Raw genomic sequence first — 19,801 nt, 5'->3', positions numbered from 1 at the left:
ACACTATGGCCACCTGTCCACACAATGGCCACCTGGCCACACAATGGCAACCCGTCCACACAATGGTGACCCGTCCACACAATGGCGACCTGTCCACACAATGGCGACCTGTCCACACAATGGCGACCTGTCCACACAATGGCGACCTGTAATCACAATAGCCACCTGTCCACACATAGCGACCTGTCCACACAATTGCGACCCGTCCACACAATGGCGACTCATCCACACAATGGTGACCCGTCCACACAATGGTGACCCGTCCACACAATGGCGACCCGTCCACACAATGGCGACCTGTCCACACAATGGCGACCTGTCCACACAATGGCGACCTGTCCACACAATGGCAACCTGTCCACACTATGGCGACCTGTAATCACAATAGCCAGCCGTCCACACATAGCGACCTGTCCACACAATGACGACCCGTCCACACAATGGCGACTCATCCACACAATGGTGACCCGTCCACACAATGGTGACCCATCCACACAATGGCGACCTGTCCACACAATGGCGACCTGTCCACACCATGGCCATCCGTCCACACAATGGCCACCCGTCCACACAATGGCCACCCGACCACACAATGGCCCATCCACATGTTAACACCATAATCAAGTATCTAGGACCCTCTTGTCTATTGGCGAGAAGCCACTCATGGCAACTTCAGCCATGTCAATCTGCCCACGTTTCTCTGACTTCACAAGGTAAAAAAGGCCCATATATTGTCTGACCTAACAAGTAGACCTGAGCCGAGATCGCGGAGTTCCACCAAGTGGAGCTAGCAGAGTTCCGCCGGGTGGAGTTTGCAGAGTTCTGCCACAAAGTGACCAAAAACTGCTGCACTATGCAGAGTTCCACAAGTGGCGGGGTTTGTTACGTTGTGCTGTTCATGCAGATTTTTAGCGCCGAGTGTTTGTCCTGTGTTGGAAAATCAGTGCGAGTGGCATCATGCGCAGCCCAAGAGGGCGCTGCTTCTTTCTGGCGCTCGACTAGATTTTCTACTCGAGCGCAGTTTCCTCAACGCAAAAAAATGGTTTCTCAATGCAACCGGTCGAGACAATTGGCGAGTGAGGAAAAAACTCAGCTCTGTGAAATTCCGAACTCCGCGTGCTTCACGAATCACAGAGTACGGAACACTCAACAAACTCTGTGAATGGAGTGGAGTTCACCGCCCAGGCCTACTAACAAGGTGTCACTGAGCTCAGCATATTTCAGTGACTGAGACATATATTGCTGACCTATTTTATTCTATTCAATTCCATTCTATTCATGGGTATGTGTAGAGCGCCTGGCTATCCATCGGGCCTGCCAGGGCTAAGGTAGCTTCCAGATAACATTCCAGTCAGGCAAGTTAGTTAAGTAAGGCTGTTCTCAACAGTTCTCTAAATTGTATTTCTGCTTTCCTTGTTTGCAGAGGAAGAAAATTCGAGTTTTGAAGCCAACAACGCCAACAGCGTCTGCGGCTCCTTGCGCTCTTTATCCATGGTATTGCCAAGCGTTGCTGGTGGCGGATGGAGCGCCGCGTTCCGGGTGGATCGCAGGCAGTTAGTAGTCTTTGGATCAGCTTACTACTCTTCTTGTACATGTCCCGATGAGCAATACACAGAGTCCTGAAGTGAATTCTTTTGACTATTGGGAACCAGTGTAGGCTTGCCGGTGCGGTGGTTACCGACTGGTATTTGGGGATTTTCCGTAGTATACGGGCTGCAGCACTCTGAGTGACTTGAAGTCTTTTTATGACTATCTTGGGGCTTCCCAATAGAGGGAGTTTCCGCAATCAAGTCGTGAGAGGACTAGCCCTTGTACTACCACTCTACGTGATTGCTCAGGTAGCTGTCCCAATAGCTATCTCAAAGATCGTATTAGGCCGAAACATGTTGACACTAGTTCTTTTTTGCCTGGGTTACCATTGAGAGCCTGTGGTGTAGCCAGAAGCTGAGACTCTTGACCTCCACTTTAGGTGCAGGTTGTTGTCCTAAAAATTTGGCCAATTGAGCTCGAGCCGCCTGGCAGGATTGTTGCCCACCACCAGGACCTCTGTTTTCTCCCCATTTAGTTTAAGACTGCTAGATGTCATCTAAACGACAGCACTTCTTAGGTAGTCATTAAGCTATTTAGAAGATCCATTTGTTTGATGGGAAAGGGAGAAGATAATGTGGGTGTCATCAGCGTAGGGTATTGATGAAAGACCACAGGCCTTCATGAATGAATTTGTACTTGTAAGCGCACTGCTGCCCCAGCAACGGGGCGTCCTGGCGCTGTACTCATACCGCTGTGGAACCCTTCCTGGCTTTTCCCTGTGAAATGTCCACTCCTGGGCACCCCCAAGGTGAAGCCAGGCATCCAAGCACTGTTGGGGCCGTTGTGGAGATTAAGCAGGCTATTGCCCAGAGTTGCAGAGTGGGACCGATGCTTAGCATAGGCAATGAGGCGAGAATGATCAGATCCGGGGAAATTGAGCCCAAGACCCGCCGAGGCGGGAATTGAACCCTGGTCCCGGGCCAACCTCTGCATCAGGGTCTGCCGCTCTAACCATTGAGTCACTTCATGATTTCTGCCAGTGGAAGGACGTACAGGCTGAACGACGTGGGGCTCAACGAGGACACCTGTGGTACTGACCACGTATTCCCACATAACCACATTTCGCTGATCTGATCAGATTCCAATGAGACAACCAGACATTGCTGGACAGACCACACATCATTAATGCAACCACAGATTTCTCATATGACAGCGTATCACTGGCCTCACAACGTATCACTAACTTAACCCCGTGTATCTGTTCTGACCACGTATCTCTGGCCTGACACCGGATTACTGACCCGCCTAGATTCGGCTCACCTCATATTGTTGGTCTAATCGCGTATCATTAACCCAACCACACATTTATGATCTGGCTCTGCATCAAGTGCCTCGCATCGTATCGCAGACCCCGCCATATGTATCTGATCTGACCACGCATCTCTGGCCGGGCAATGTATCACTGACCAACCAGATATCAGTAACCTCGACTCACTAGCCTACTCACATACCACTAACCCAACCGCACATTTCTGATTTGGAAATGCATTATGGGCCTCGTACTGTATCGTGGACCCAACCATATGTATCTTTAAAAAAAAAAAATGTTACAGAGTTTTTTATAGCGCAAACTTGACCTGAATTGGGTATCAGAGTGCATTACATAGCACCAGTTACGTTACATGAGGACACACATTCATTTTTGTTAGGCACGGGGAGATTAAGTGATTTGCCCAGAATCACAGGATGTTCAGCGTCATTGCCGAGACTCTAACCCAGTTCCCCAGATTTGAGGTAGACCGCCCTAGTCGTTAGGCCAATTGCTAATCTGGTCACTTATCTCTGGCGTTGCACCGTATCGCGGATCCAACCATATGTATCTGATATGACCACGCATCTCTGGCCTCGCACTATATCGCGGACCCAACCAAATGTATCTGATCTGACTACGCATCTCTGGCCTCGCGCTGTATCTCGGACCCAACCAAACGTATTTGATCTGACTACGCATCTCTGGCCTGGCACCGTATCACGGACCCAACCAAACGTATTTGATCTGACCACGCATCTCTGGCCTCGCACCGTATCACGGACCCAACCAAACGTATTTGATCTGACCACGCATCTCTGGCCTCGCACCGTATCGTGGGCCCAACCAAATGTATCTGATCTGACTACGCATCTCTGGCCTCGCGCTGTATCTCGGACCCAACCAAATGTATCTGATCTGACTATGCATCTCTGGCCTGGCACCGTATCACGGACCCAACCAAACGTATTTGATCTGACCACGCATCTCTGGCCTCGCACTGTATCGCGGACCCAACCAAACGTATTTGATCTGACCACGCATCTCTGGCCTCGCACCGTATCACGGACCCAACCAAACGTATTTGATCTGACCACGCATCTCTGGCCTCGCACCGTATCGTGGGCCCAACCAAATGTATCTGATCTGACTACGCATCTCTGGCCTCGCACCGTATCACGGACCCAACCAAACGTATTTGATCTGACCACGCATCTCTGGCCTCGCACCGTATCGTGGGCCCAACCAAATGTATCTGATCTGACTACGCATCTCTGGCCTCGCGCTGTATCTCGGACCCAACCAAATGTATCTGATCTGACTATGCATCTCTGGCCTGGCACCGTATCACGGACCCAACCAAACGTATTTGATCTGACCACGCATCTCTGGCCTCGCACTGTATCGCGGACCCACCCAAACGTATTTGATCTGACCACGCATCTCTGGCCTCGCACCGTATCACGGACCCAACCAAACGTATTTGATCTGACCACGCATCTCTGGCCTTGCACCGTATCGTGGGCCCAACCAAATGTATCTGATCTGACTACGCATCTCTGGCCTCGCACCGTATCACGGACCCAACCAAACGTATTTGATCTGACCACGCATCTCTGGCCTCGCACCGTATCGTGGGCCCAACCAAATGTATCTGATCTGACTACGCATCTCTGGCCTCGCGCTGTATCGCGGACCCAACAATATGTATCTGATCTGATCACGCATCTCTGGCCTCGCACCGTATCACGGACCCAACCAAACGTATTTGATCTGACCACGCATCTCTGGCCTCGCACTGTATCGCGGACCCAACCAAACGTATTTGATCTGACCACGCATCTCTGGCCTCGCACCGTATCACGGACCCAACCAAACGTATTTGATCTGACCACGCATCTCTGGCCTCGCACCGTATCGTGGGCCCAACCAAATGTATCTGATCTGACTACGCATCTCTGGCCTCGCACCGTATCACGGACCCAACCAAACGTATTTGATCTGACCACGCATCTCTGGCCTCGCACCGTATCGTGGGCCCAACCAAATGTATCTGATCTGACTACGCATCTCTGGCCTCGCGCTGTATCGCGGACCCAACAATATGTATCTGATCTGATCACGCATCTCTGGCCTCGCACCGTATCACGGACCCAACCAAACGTATTTGATCTGACCACGCATCTCTGGCCTCGCACCGTATCGTGGGCCCAACCAAATGTATCTGATCTGACTACGCATCTCTGGCCTCGCGCTGTGTCGCGGACCCAACAATATGTATCTGATCTGATCACGCATCTCTGGCCTCGCACCGTATCACGGACCCAACCAAACGTATTTGATCTGACCACGCATCTCTGGCCTCGCACCGTATCGTGGGCCCAACCAAATGTATCTGATCTGACTACGCATTCTCTGGCCTCGCGCTGTATCGCGGACCCAACAATATGTATCTGATCTGATCACGCATCTCTGGCCTCGCACCGTATCACGGACCCAACCAAACGTATTTGATCTGACCACGCATCTCTGGCCTCGCACCGTATCGTGGGCCCAACCAAATGTATCTGATCTGACTACGCATCTCTGGCCTCGCGCTGTATCGCGGACCCAACAATATGTATCTGATCTGATCACGCATCTCTGGCCTCGCACCGTATCACGGACCCAACCAAACGTATTTGATCTGACCACGCATCTCTGGCCTCGCGCTGTATCGCGGACCCAACCCAGATATCAGTAACCTCGTATCACTCGCCTACTCACGAACCACTAACCCAACTGGACATTTCTGATCTGACCACTTATCTCTGGCCTGACAACGTGTAGCTGACCCAACCACAAATAAGTGGTGTGATTGCTGGCCTGACCACGTATTTCTGACCAAACCACATATTTCTAATCTGACTGCGTATTGTTGACCCAACCACATATGTATTTCTGATCTGACCATGAATCCCTGGCCTGACCACACACAGCTGACCCAGCCACACATGTTCTGCTCAGGTACTGCTGACCTGACCATGTTTCACTGACTCAAGCAGATATTTCTAATCTGGCCACCCATTAATGGCGCTCCCAGATACGGCCAGCCTCGTGCGCATGACCTGCCTTTAGGGCTGATAACCCCCCTCACAAACACGGCCTGTGAGTCACACCCAGCCCGCGGTGCACTTTGTCCCACCGGCCACACAGGGTCATCAAGTTTGTTTATTTGAATTTCAAGACAGCACTTTGAAATGTAAAGCCCCACAATGCAGTGCGGCGCACGGTACATTGGTGAATAGTTGGAAAGAAACAGGTCGGATGAGATTCCGTGTCGTCATCTAAAAGTCAGATAAGACACAAGCCAAGAAACGATATTCACTGGAAAACAACACTCACCTCAGCCGGGCCCACTCTGGGTAACTGAGGATTAAACAACACTCACCTCAGCCGGGCCCACTCTGAGAGACTGAGGATTAAACAACACTCACCTCAGCCGGGCCCACCCTGAGAGACTGAGGATTAAACAACACTCACCTCAGCCGGGCCCACCCTGAGAGACTGAGGATTAAACAACACTCACCTCAGCCGGGCCCACCCTGAGAGACTGAGGATTAAACAACACTCACCTCAGCCGGGCCCACCCTGAGAGACTGAGGATTAAACAACACTCACCTCAGCCGGGCCCACTCTGGGTAACTGAGGATTAAACAACACTCACCTCAGCCGGGCCCACCCTGAGAGACTGAGGATTAAACAACACTCACCTCAGCCGGGCCCACTCTGGGTAACTGAGGATTAAACAACACTCACCTCAGCCGGGCCCACTCTGAGAGACTGAGGATTAAACAACACTCACCTCAGCCGGGCCCACTCTGAGAGACTGAGGATTAAACAACACTCACCTCAGCCGGGCCCACTCTGAGACACTGAGGATTAAACAACACTCACCTCAGCCGGGCCCACTCTGAGAGACTGAGGATTAAACAACACTCACCTCAGCCGGGCCCACTCTGAGAGACTGAGGATTAAACAACACTCACCTCAGCCGGGCCCACTCTGAGAGACTGAGGATTAAACAACACTCACCTCAGCCGGGCCCACTCTGAGAGACTGAGGATTAAACAACACTCACCTCAGCCGGGCCCACTCTGAGACACTGAGGATTAAACAACACTCACCTCAGCCGGGCCCACCCTGAGAGACTGAGGATTAAACAACACTCACCTCAGCCGGGCCCACTCTGAGAGACTGAGGATTAAACAACACTCACCTCAGCCGGGCCCACTCTGAGAGACTGAGGATTAAACAACACTCACCTCAGCCGGGCCCACTCTGAGAGACTGAGGATTAAACAACACTCACCTCAGCCGGGCCCACTCTGAGAGACTGAGGATTAAACAACACTCACCTCAGCCGGGCCCACTCTGAGAGACTGAGGATTAAACAACACTCACCTCAGCCGGGCCCACTCTGGGTAACTGAGGATTAAACAACACTCACCTCAGCCGGGCCCACTCTGAGAGACTGAGGATTAAACAACACTCACCTCAGCCGGGCCCACTCTGAGAGACTGAGGATTAAACAACACTCACCTCAGCCGGGCCCACTCTGAGAGACTGAGGATTAAACAACACTCACCTCAGCCGGGCCCACCCTGAGAGACTGAGGATTAAACAACACTCACCTCAGCCGGGCCCACTCTGAGAGACTGAGGATTAAACAACACTCACCTCAGCCGGGCCCACTCTGGGTAACTGAGGATTAAACAACACTCACCTCAGCCGGGCCCACTCTGAGAGACTGAGGATTAAACAACACTCACCTCAGCCGGGCCCACTCTGAGACACTGAGGCTGAAACAACACTCACCTCAGCCCGGCCCACTCTGAGAGACTGAGGATTAAACAACACTCACCTCAGCCGGGCCCACTCTGGGTAACTGAGGATTAAACAACACTCACCTCAGCCGGGCCCACTCTGAGAGACTGAGGATTAAACAACACTCACCTCAGCCGGGCCCACTCTGGGTAACTGAGGATTAAACAACACTCACCTCAGCCGGGCCCACTCTGAGAGACTGAGGATTAAACAACACTCACCTCAGCCGGGCCCACTCTGAGAGACTGAGGATTAAACAACACTCACCTCAGCCGGGCCCACTCTGAGAGACTGAGGATTAAACAACACTCACCTCAGCCGGGCCCACTCTGGGTAACTGAGGATTAAACAACACTCACCTCAGCCGGGCCCACCCTGAGAGACTGAGGATTAAACAACACTCACCTCAGCCGGGCCCACTCTGAGAGACTGAGGATTAAACAACACTCACCTCAGCCGGGCCCACTCTGAGAGACTGAGGATTAAACAACACTCACCTCAGCCAGGCCCACCCTGAGAGACTGAGGATTAAACAACACTCACCTCAGCCGGGCCCACTCTGAGAGACTGAGGATTAAACAACACTCACCTCAGCCGGGCCCACTCTGAGACACTGAGGATTAAACAACACTCACCTCAGCCGGGCCCACTCTGAGAGACTGAGGATTAAACAACACTCACCTCAGCCGGGCCCACTCTGAGACACTGTGGCTGAAACAACACTCACCTCAGCCGGGCCCACCCTGAGAGACTGAGGATTAAACAACACTCACCTCAGCCGGGCCCACCCTGAGAGACTGAGGATTAAACAACACTCACCTCAGCCGGGCCCACTCTGGGTAACTGAGGCTGAAACAACACTCACCTCAGCCGGGCCCACTCTGAGACACTGTGGCTGAAACAACACTCACCTCAGCCGGGCCCACCCTGAGAGACTGAGGATTAAACAACACTCACCTCAGCCGGGCCCACTCTGAGAGACTGAGGATTAAACAACACTCACCTCAGACGGGCCCACTCTGGGTAACTGAGGCTGAAACAACACTCACCTCAGCCGGGCCCACCCTGAGAGACTGAGGATTAAACAACACTCACCTCAGCCGGGCCCACTCTGAGAGACTGAGGATTAAACAACACTCACCTCAGCCGGGCCCACTCTGAGAGACTGAGGATTAAACAACACTCACCTCAGCCGGGCCCACTCTGGGTAACTGAGGCTGAAACAACACTCACCTCAGCCGGGCCCACTCTGAGAGACTAAGGATTAAACAACACTCACCCCAGCCGGGCCCACTATGAGAAACTGAGGATTAAACAACACTCACCCCAGCCGGGCCCACTATGAGAAACTGAGGCTGAAACAACACTCACCTCAGCCGGGCCCACTCTGAGACACTGTGGCTGAAACAACCCTCACCTCAGCCGGGCCCACTATGAGAAACTGAGGCTGAAACAACACTCACCTCAGCCGGGCCCACTCTGAGAAACTGAGGCTGAAACAACACTCACCTCAGCCGGGCCCACTCTGGGTAACTGAGGATTAAACAACACTCACCTCAGCCAGGCCCACCCTGAGAGACTGAGGATTAAACAACACTCACCTCAGCCGGGCCCACTCTGGGTAACTGAGGCTGAAACAACACTCACCTCAGCCGGGCCCACTCTGAGAGACTGAGGATTAAACAACACTCACCTCAGCCGGGCCCACTCTGAGAGACTGAGGATTAAACAACACTCACCTCAGCCGGGCCCACTCTGAGAGACTGAGGATTAAACAACACTCACCTCAGCCAGGCCCACCCTGAGAGACTGAGGATTAAACAACACTCACCTCAGCCGGGCCCACCCTGAGAGACTGAGGATTAAACAACACTCACCTCAGCCGGGCCCACTCTGGGTAACTGAGGCTGAAACAACACTCACCTCAGCCGGGCCCACTCTGAGAGACTGAGGATTAAACAACACTCACCTCAGCCGGGCCCACTCTGGGTAACTGCGGCTGAAACAACACTCACCTCAGCCGGGCCCACCCTGAGAGACTGAGGATTAAACAACACTCACCTCAGCCGGGCCCACTCTGGGTAACTGAGGCTGAAACAACCCTCACCTCAGCCGGGCCCACTCTGGGTAACTGAGGATTAAACAACACTCACCTCAGCCGGGCCCACTCTGAGACACTGAGGCTGAAACAACACTCACCTCAGCCGGGCCCACTCTGAGACACTGAGGCTGAAACAACACTCACCTCAGCCGGGCCCACTCTGGGTAACTGAGGCTGAAACAACACTCACCTCAGCCGGGCCCACTCTGGGTAACTGAGGCTGAAACAACACTCACCTCAGCCGGGCCCACCCTGAGAGACTGAGGCTGAAACAACACTCACCTCAGCCGGGCCCACCCTGAGAGACTGAGGCTGAAACAACCCTCACCTCAGCCGGGCCCACTCTGAGACACTGTGGCTGAAACAACACTCACCTCAGCCAAGGGCCCACTCTGAGACACTGTGGCTGAAACAACACTCACCTCAGCCAAGGGCCCACTCTGAGACACTGTGGCTGAAACAACCCTCACCTCAGCCGGGCCCACTCTGAGAAACTGAGGCTGAAACAACACTCACCTCAGCCGGGCCCACTCTGGGTAACTGAGGCTGAAACAACCCTCACCTCAGCCGGGCCCACTCTGAGACACTGTGGCTGAAACAACACTCACCTCAGCCGGGCCCACTCTGAGAAACTGAGGCTGAAACAACACTCACCTCAGCCGGGCCCACTCTGGGTAACTGAGGCTGAAACAACCCTCACCTCAGCCGGGCCCACTCTGGGTAACTGAGGCTGAAACAACACTCACCTCAGCCGGGCCCACTCTGAGAAACTGAGGCTGAAACAACCCTCACCTCAGCCGGGCCCACTCTGAGAAACTGAGGATTAAACAACCCTCACCTCAGCCGGGCCCACCCTGAGAAACTGAGGCTGAAACAACCCTCACCCCAGCCAGCTTTAGCCAAAGCCTGGCCGTGCAACCCTCCCCTTAGCTAGGCCTTAACTGACCACTACACAACCCTCACCCTAGTCAGGCCTAACCGAGGCCTGATGGTCTAACCCTCCCCTTAGCTAGGCCCTAACTGACCCCTAAACAAATTTTACCCTAGCCCGGTCTAACCAAAGCCTAACCACCCAACCCTCCCCTCTGCCAGGCCTCACCAAGTTCTAAACAATACTCAGCCCAGCCTGGCCTATGTAAGGCCTGACCGTCTGACCCTCCCCTTAGCTAGGCCTTAACTGACCCCTAAACAACTATCACCCCAGCCAGGCATAACTAAGGCCTGACCATCTAACCCTCCCCTTAGCTAGGCCTTAACTGACCCCTAAACAACCCTCACCCTAGCCAGGCCTAACCAAAGCCTGTTGATAGTATACTTAAACGTTGTGTCCTAAATATCTGTTTATAAAAATATCATCCCATTTGGTGTAAATGTTCTAATATTAGCTCCATGGGGGTGCAATAACAACTTGGTAGACAATATTTAGGAGACAATAGTTATGTTGGACGATATTCTGCCAGCGAGCGACTGGTGTATTGTAATTGCATTTATATAGCGATTACTACCCCATTAGTGGCATTGAAGCGCTTTTCGGTGGGTAGGACGCTACTCTGGAACCCAAACAGGATTAGTGCGGAATTAGTATAGGCAAATATGACATTAATTTGAGCGGTGGATATGTGGGAGTCTGTCAGTTGGATTGAAAAGGATAGTGGAGGGATAGAGGAGGGAAGGGTCTAGAAAGAGTTTATTTGGAGATCAGAGGAGCAGGAACAGGTTGGGGATGAGTGGGGGGGGGGGTGCGGAAGAGTCAGAGGGAAGGGTTTAGAAATGTATTTATTTTATTTATTTAAAGAGTTTTATATAGCGCTTGCTAGACCCAAAGGTATCAGAGCGCTTTACATGAGAATCAACTATGTAACAGAAAAAGATCCACAATTACACAATACATCAAAAAATAGGCAATACATTGGGAGAGGAGAAAAAGGAGAGAGAAAAGTAATGGAGGGGCAGGGGAGGTGAGAAAGGAAGGATAAGGGAAGAGACAATAAGGAGAGACGAAAAGAAGTCTGTCTAAAGACCGACTGGGTAGGTAACGACCAAGGAGGGAATCCACGGCCCATCTCCCCTATAGCTAAACCAGGTAGCTCCATCGGGCATCGGGCATCAGACAAAATAGTTCAGTCTCAATACATTGAGAGAGAAGAGACGGAGAGACATATTTTGGAGTTCACAGTGGTCAGAGAGTGAAGGTAGAGGATATATTGAGCAATGTATAGGATGAGAAATAGGGTAGTACATTGGGGAGAATAGTAGATTGAGGTTTGGGATGAGTCAGAGAGTTGAGGTACAGGATATAGTGAGAGAGGTGTGGTGTGAGATATAGCTTAGTGCACTGTAGATGCTGATTTAGGAGTAAAGTAATAAATATAAAGATACATAAGTACATTGAAGGGATGTGTTAAAGTAAGGTAATACATATAAATTTAAGTTTTATGAAAAACTCAGACTTTTAAGTGTTGCTGCACTTTAGGCTAATTTATTTGCTTTTATATACAACACACACACACACATGTGCATACACGCAGACACACACACACGTGCATGCACGCACACACACACACACACATGTGCATACATGCAGACACACACACACACACGTGCATGCACGCAGACACACACACACACACACACACACACACACACACGAGTGGCAGTGCCAGAACCACCCTTGACAGACAGACCAGCACAGGGAATGCCAGGGCAGCTACACACCACAGTGAGCAGACATAACCTTAGTTCTGCTCTGATGGGGCTGCAGGGTTCAGCCTCTGGTTCAGGGAAACATGGGCCACCATGGGCGCCATCTTAGGGTTCTTGTCATTCACAGAAAGGAGGGATGAGCGGGCCTCTCACCTCACACAGAGGGCGCCGGAGCCGTTCATCCCAGGTGGAGTTATGTATGGAGCAAACACAAGCAGATGATGGACGGAGCGCTGAAACTTTTCAGACACTCACCCCCAGTCACAGATCTGGGTTGAATCCATTATTGGTCTTTAGCTCACTGCACCACCCCAGTTCAGACCCATCTATATGCAAATCAGTCTTGACCCAGTGCCTCATGGGAGCAGTCCAGCCCGAACTGCCAAGCCAAGTCTTCCCTTGACCAGAAACAAGCATCCTGGGACCGGTTTCTGGCTAATCAGCCCTCATCAGCCAGGCTAGCTTGAATCCAGTGGCAGTGTGTGCACGGGACCCACGTCTGGGCATACCCTGACAACCTAGGGTGAACAAAGCAAACACAAGGAGATGGTGGACGGAGTGCTGAAACTTTTCATGGCTGGGTCTGAACTGGGGTGGCTCACTGAGGTAAAGAATGATGATGGTTTCAACCCAGATCAGTGACTTGGGGTGAGTGTCTGAGAAGTTTTAGTGCTCCGTCCATCATCTCCTTGTGTTTGCTTTGTTCGCCCTAAGTTGGCAGGGTATGCCCAGACATGGGTCCCTGGCTCATTTTGCCGCTGGATTCAAGCAAGTCGGGCTGATGAGAGGTGTTACCCAGTAACTGGTCCCAGGCTGCTTGTTTCCTGTCCAGGGAAGGCATGGCTTGGCAGTTCAGGCTGGACTGTTCCCAGGAGACACCGGGTCAGACTGATTTGCATATGGCCATGTCTGAACTGGGGTGGCTGAGTGAGCTAAAGAACGGTGATGGATTAAACCCAGATCAGTTGACTGGGGGTGAGTGTCTGAAAAGTTTCAGCGCTCCGTCATCATCTCCTTGTGTTTGTAGAGTTATGTATGGAAACACATATCATGTTTAAATGAAAACTTACCTGGGGCTTGTAAATGCACCGAGACCATGAAGGAACCCTACCTGGCTCAGGTGGGGGTGCTTAGAAAGGCTCAGTTTGCCCGGCTCCCACCCCGCCCACACCGCAAACTCACTCCCTCCTTTTCAAAGTGTTCCACAATACCACCCCTCCCCCACACATTGTGTATTGAAACGATTCAAATTCCACTTTCATAAAAAGCTTCTTTCCAGGGGCGGGGGGAGGGTGGTGCTCAATCTATGGGAAAACCTTTTGAAACGGGCCCCGTGGACTTTGGCGTCGACACAAGGAGAACCTGCCCGAAAAACCAGTTCCTCTTTCACACAAAGGACACAAAATAATACAGAGCAGAAGGGGCGTGGCCTTCCAGCTGCGCAGGGTCTGCCCGCTTGACCCACGCGGCTCTGCCAATGCACCTCTTCCTGACTGGCAGCCTGGCACTGCTCGCAACTGTTCCAGTAGAGACCCACACACAGCTCTGCCAATGCACCTCTGCCGGGCTGGCACTGCTCGCAACTGCTCCAGCACCGACGCCCACACACGACTCTGCCAATGCACCTCTTCTGGCTGGCACTGCTGGCATCTGCTCCAGCACCGATGCCCACACACGGCTCTGCCAATGCACCTCTTCTGGCTGGCACTGCTCTGCACTATTCTGGCACAGATGCCCACACACGGCTCCATCAATGCACCTCTCCCTGGCTGGCACTGCTCTGCAGTATTCCAGCACCGACGCCCACACACGGCTCTGCCGATGCACCTCTTCTGGCTGGCACTGCTCTGCACTATTCCAGCACCCACACACAGCTCTCCCAAAGCACCTCATCCTGGCTGGCACTGCTCTGCACTATTCCAGCACTGATTCCCAGCCACAGCTCTGCCAATGCGCCTCTCCCTGGCTGGCACTGCTCTGCAGTATTCAAGCACCAACGCCCACACACAGCTCCGTCAATGCGCCTCTCCCTGGCTGGCACTGCTCTGCACTTTTCCAGCACTGATACCCACCCACGGCTCTGCCAATGCACCTCTCTATGGCTGGCACTGCTCTCTATCTGTTCCAACAATGATACCCACACACAGCTCTGCCAATGCGCCTCTTCCTGGCTGGCACTGCTCTCTACTATTCCAGCACCGATGCCCACACACAGCTCTGCCAATGCGCCTCATCCTTGCTGGCACTGCTCTGCATGATTCCAGCACCGATGCCCATACCCAGCTCTGCCAATGCGCCTCTCCCTGGCTGGCACTGCTCTGCATGATTCCAGCACCAATGCCCACACACAGCTCCATCAATGCACCTCTCCATGGCTGGCACTGCTCTCTCTCTGTTCCAACAATGATACCCACACACAGCTCTGCCAATGTGCCTCATCCTTGCTGGCACTGCTCTGCATGATTCCAGCACCGATGCCCACACACAGCTCCGTCAATGCACCTCTCCATGGCTGGCACTGCTCTCTCTCTGTTCCAACAATGATACCCACACACAGCTCTGCCAATGCGCCTCTCCCTGGCTGGCAATGTTCTCTACTATTCCAGCACCGATGCCCATACCCAGCTCTGCCAATGCGCCTCTCCCTGGCTGGCACTGCTCTGCATGATTCCAGCACCAATGCCCACACACAGCTCCGTCAATGCACCTCTCCATGGCTGGCACTGCTCTCTCTCTGTTCCAACAATGATACCCACACACAGCTCTGCCAATGCGCCTCTCCCTGGCTGGCAATGTTCTCTACTATTCCAGCACCGATGCCCACACACAGCTCTGCCAATGCGCCTCTCCCTGGCTGGCACTGCTCTGCATGATTCCAGCACCGATGCCCACACACAGCTCCGTCAATGCACCTCTCCATGGCTGGCACTGCTCTCTCTCTGTTCCAACAATGATACCCACGCACAGCTCTGCCAATGCGCCTCTCCCTGGCTGGCACTGCTCTGCAGTATTCCAGCACCGACGCCCACACACAGCTCCGTCAATGCGCCTCTCCCTGGCTGGCACTGCTCTGCACTATTCTGGCACTATTGCCCACACACGGGTCTGCCAATGCACCTCTTCCGGCTGGCACTGCTCGCAAGTCAAACATGATGAACGAGAGACACCTGCAGAGATGCTGGATTGTCCTGTCCAGGAGGTGTCCAAGGCTCTAGAGCCAGGGTGCGAATCCTGGCTTCACTGGTTGAACAAGCTGTGTGATCCAGGGCAGCTCACTCCCTCCCCACTCCTCGGTCCCCTCAGCCACGAGGGTCAGGAGGTGATCTTCTTTTCAACGCGCGCTACACAAGAGCATGTATTCACCCATTCATGCAGCATCTGTTTAGTCCCCTTCATGTATTTCTGGACTTTTTTGTTACAAATCATTGTTTTCAGGTGTGTTAGTCCAGTTGGGTCAATGGAAGAGGCCCTTGGCCACAACCCCCAGAGCACATTTGGTTTTAATGAAAAGTCTAGGACTGGAAGGAAGGTGTCCGGATGGCACAAAGCTAGGTGGCCACCCCCTCTGGTTCAGGGGTGCTGAAACATTAGGGTCCTCAGGTTATAAAGCGTGCATTAAGGTCTCTGCGCGCGCGCGCCGGCTCTTACCTGTGTGCGTTCTCTGGTGAGCCTTCAGGTGAGAGCTTTTGGTGTAGACTTTGGGACAACCTAAAAAACATAAAAGACAGGTTCAGTGGGTCCCCCATGTCGGTGGAGTTTGTCCACAAAACATCTTGATATTTAGGGCATCATTTAAAGTCTGGGAGCTGCCTGCTGCCCCCACTGCCCCCCTGGTCAGGGGAAGCTATGGCATCTTATTACCTAGTGGAATCCCCCATGTCAGATTTAGAGACCCCCCCACCCACCTGGCAGGTATCTCTGAGCCAGCACCGAGGGTGCACCCCTCCTGCCCCCAGGTCAGGGGAAGCTACAGCCCCTTATACTCTGGTGGCGGCCCTCCCTGCCAGATTCAGGGGCCCCACCTACCTGACAGGTATCCCTGTGCCACCCCCAGAGCTGCCCCTGCAGTAGCCCTTTAAAGGCTCGGATCTCTTGCCCAGTGACAGACAACTCTGATGCGGCCACTTGGCAAAGTATTTTCTCTGTTGGAACAAACTCTCAGTGCAGAAGTTCGTTCTTGCAGAACAAACAAGCAAGGACCCTGATGTGCAGAGAGTTTGCGCAGCTCGTGGTCCCAGGTAGGGAAAATGAATCATGTCCGCCCTGCTCTAAACAGTGGGCCTGGGTGGAGTCTGCGGAGTTGCGCTACACGGAACTCTGCGAAGTGTCCAAAAAACTCTGCCGTGCTACGCAGAGTTCTGCAAGCGCCGAAGTGCGTTGGGTCACGCCGTTAATGCAGATTTTTAGTGTTTGTCCCGAGCTGGACAGTCAGCGCGAACGGCGCCATGCGCAGCACAGGAGGGCGCTGCTTCTTTCTGCTGCTCGATGGCTTCTCAACCCGAGCAGTCACGACCATCCGTGACCGCCCGCGACTGCCGGCATTGAGAAATCTCGCTGGGAGGTGGTCTAGCATTGGATTTTCCGTGTTTGCGCTAGCCAATCTAGCAGTGGCGAGCGTGAGAGGGAAAAACTCTGCTCCGTTTTCGGAACGCTGCGGTCTCCCTGGAGTGTGAAAAACTCTGAAAACTCGGCGAACGGAGCAAAGTTCAGCGCCCAGGCCTACTAAACAGGGAAGGGTGTCCACCACTGTGACCTCATAGAAAGGCCATCCGATCAAGGGTGTCAGCCGGCAGAGCCAGCGGAGGCTCCGCAGGTAGAAAGCGAGGGGGTTCCCTGCTTCTAAATGACGTTAGAAAAGTGTGGGGTTGGCAGTACTACCACTTGTCTGCCATGTTATGGTGGGTGTGTGATTCCACCAAACGATCCACTATTATAGAGAGGACCTAATCTAGAGGTGACTCAATGGACGCCAGTGCTTAATTTGAGTGGATTGTTTCCAGTGCTCGGCGCCAGCATTTAATTCTCAACACCATTTATGACAGTCTGCCACATGGTTGCGCTGGGCCCGATTCACAGAACTAACGTAAGACAAACTTCTAAACTTACTTCTTTTGGTATTCACAGAAGGCATTTAGTAATAGTAAAGTTAGGATTTTGTCCTGTGTCCTAAGTGTGTCCTAAGTGTGTCCTAAGTCTGTCTTAAGTATGTCCTAAGTCTGTCCTAAGTCTGTCCTAAGTCTGTCCTAAGTCTGTCCTAAGTCTGTCCTAAGTCTGTCCTAAGTCTGTCCTAAGTCTGTCCTAAGTCTGTCTTAAGTCTGTCTTAAGTCTGTCTTAAGTCTGTCCTAAGTCTGTCCTAAGTCTGTCCTAAGTCTGTCCTAAGTCTGTCCTAAGTCTGTCCTAAGTCTGTCTTAAGTCTGTCCTACGTCTGTCCTACGTCTGTCTTAAGTCTGTCTTAAGTCTGTCCTAAGTCTGTCTTAAGTCTGTCTTAAGTCTGTCTTAAGTCTGTCTTAAGTCTGTCCTACTACTTTTGGTATTCACAGCATGCATTTAGTGGTAGTAAAGTTAGGATTTTGTCTTAAGTTTGACTTAAGACAGACCTAAGACAGACCTAAGACAGACCTAAGACAGACCTAAGACAGACCTAAGACAGACCTAAGACAGACCTAAGACAGACTTAAGACAGACTTAAGACAGACCTAAGACAGACCTAAAACAGATTTAAGACAGACTTAAAACAGATTAAAACAGATTAAGACAAAATCCTAACTTTACTACTACTAAATGCCTTCTGTGAATACAAAAAGAAGTAAGTTTAAGGTTTTGTCTTAAGTTAGTTCTGTGAATCGGGCCCGTTGTTTTTTCTAAAATAGAGATGAACACAATAGCAGTCGTTTATTAATTCAATATGCATTAAAATGATGAATACCGGCTGCCCAGGCCATTGTTACAGCTTTCAGGCCTGAAATAGTCTGAATTGTCACACGTGTAGGGTGAGATGCTTAATAGTTGTGTTGGTTGTGTCACTGGTGGCGCCAGCAGGGGCAATGGGTATTGTAAGCTGTAGTTGCATCCTGACAAGGGCCCTGGCATGTAGTGTTTTACAAATTAGGCACTGTCATGATGCTCTATAGGCTGATGCCTCAGGAAGGCTGGCGGGGCTGGGACTGAGTCAACTACAGCCAGACATCTACATGGGACTCTTTCCCGAATCCGCCTTCCTTGTGAGCGACTCTTCTCAAGGACCACATGACTTGTGACTGGTTATTTCCAGGTGCAGCCTGATATGAGACTGACTCTGCCCCACCCACACCGGCCTTTATGAGGCGTACGTCTATCAGGAAGTTTGATATTTGGATAATTCAAGTTCTCTCAACTGAGAGGGGACATCGCATGAGACTTTGGACTGATTTGCTACAATTATATGTCCTTTTTTAAAATTTCTATCTACAAGTTCTCTAGAAGACTCCAAAACATTTCTTATCTAAGATGGACCCAAAAAGTTTGATTTAAAAAAAAAAAATAGATGGTCATTTTCTCTTCTCAATGATGAGGCAAAGGCAACCTCCCTTCTAAAGTGTGCTTTGATGCAGGAGGGGTGACCTGGTCTTCTGCTCTGGTCAGCTCCTCTCCCCCTGGTTCACGGCTTAGCTTGACCTGGTCTTCTACTCTGGTGAACTCCTATGCCCCTGGTCCCTGGCTCAGTCTGACCCGGTGCTCTGGTCGACTCCTGTCCTCTGGTCCATGGCTCAGCCTGACCTGGTGCTCTGGTCGACTCCTGTCCTCTGGTCCCTGGCTCAGCCTGACCTGGTGCTCTGGTCGACTCCTGTCCCCTGGTCCCTGGCTCAACCTGACCTGGTGCTCTGGTCGACTCCTGTCCCCTGGTCCCTGGCTCAGCCTGACCTGGTGCTCTGGTCGACTCCTGTCCTCTGGTCCCTGGCTCAGTCTGACCTGGTGCTCTGGTCGACTCCTGTCCTCTGGTCCCTGGCTCAGCCTGACCTGGTGCTCTGGTCGACTCCTGTCCTCTGGTCCCTGGCTCAGTCTGACCTGGTGCTCTGGTCGACTCCTGTCCTCTGGTCCCTGGCTCAGCCTGACCTGGTGCTCTGGTCGACTCCTGTCCTCTGGTCCCTGGCTCAGTCTGACCTGGTGCTCTGGTCGACTCCTGTCCTCTGGTCCCTGGCTCAGTCTGACCTGGTGCTCTGGTCGACTCCTGTCCTCTGGTCCCTGGCTCAGTCTGACCTGGTGCTCTGGTCGACTCCTGTCCTCTGGTCCCTGGCTCAGCCTGACCTGGTGCTC

The 19,801-nt window shown here is 52.4% G+C and overlaps 1 protein-coding gene across 2 annotated transcripts in view; it reads right to left on the bottom strand.

The window, feature by feature from the left end:
• LOC144785677 (Krueppel-like factor 5) overlaps positions 1 to 19,801 on the bottom strand; it is a 166,092-nt gene that overhangs the window by 38,349 nt on the left and 107,942 nt on the right. For both annotated transcript variants that reach the window (XM_078664471.1, XM_078664472.1), the window contains one exon: positions 16,157 to 16,216. In XM_078664471.1, coding sequence (XP_078520597.1) covers positions 16,157 to 16,216 — 60 coding nt within the window. The remainder of the gene's footprint in view (positions 1 to 16,156; positions 16,217 to 19,801) is intronic.

Source organism: Lissotriton helveticus, chromosome 10 (genome assembly GCF_964261635.1).
Source record: "Lissotriton helveticus chromosome 10, aLisHel1.1, whole genome shotgun sequence".
Classification (NCBI taxonomy): domain Eukaryota; kingdom Metazoa; phylum Chordata; class Amphibia; order Caudata; family Salamandridae; genus Lissotriton; species Lissotriton helveticus.
The sequence above is the reverse complement of the archived record's forward strand: the minus strand, read 5'-3'. Positions and strand labels throughout refer to the sequence as shown.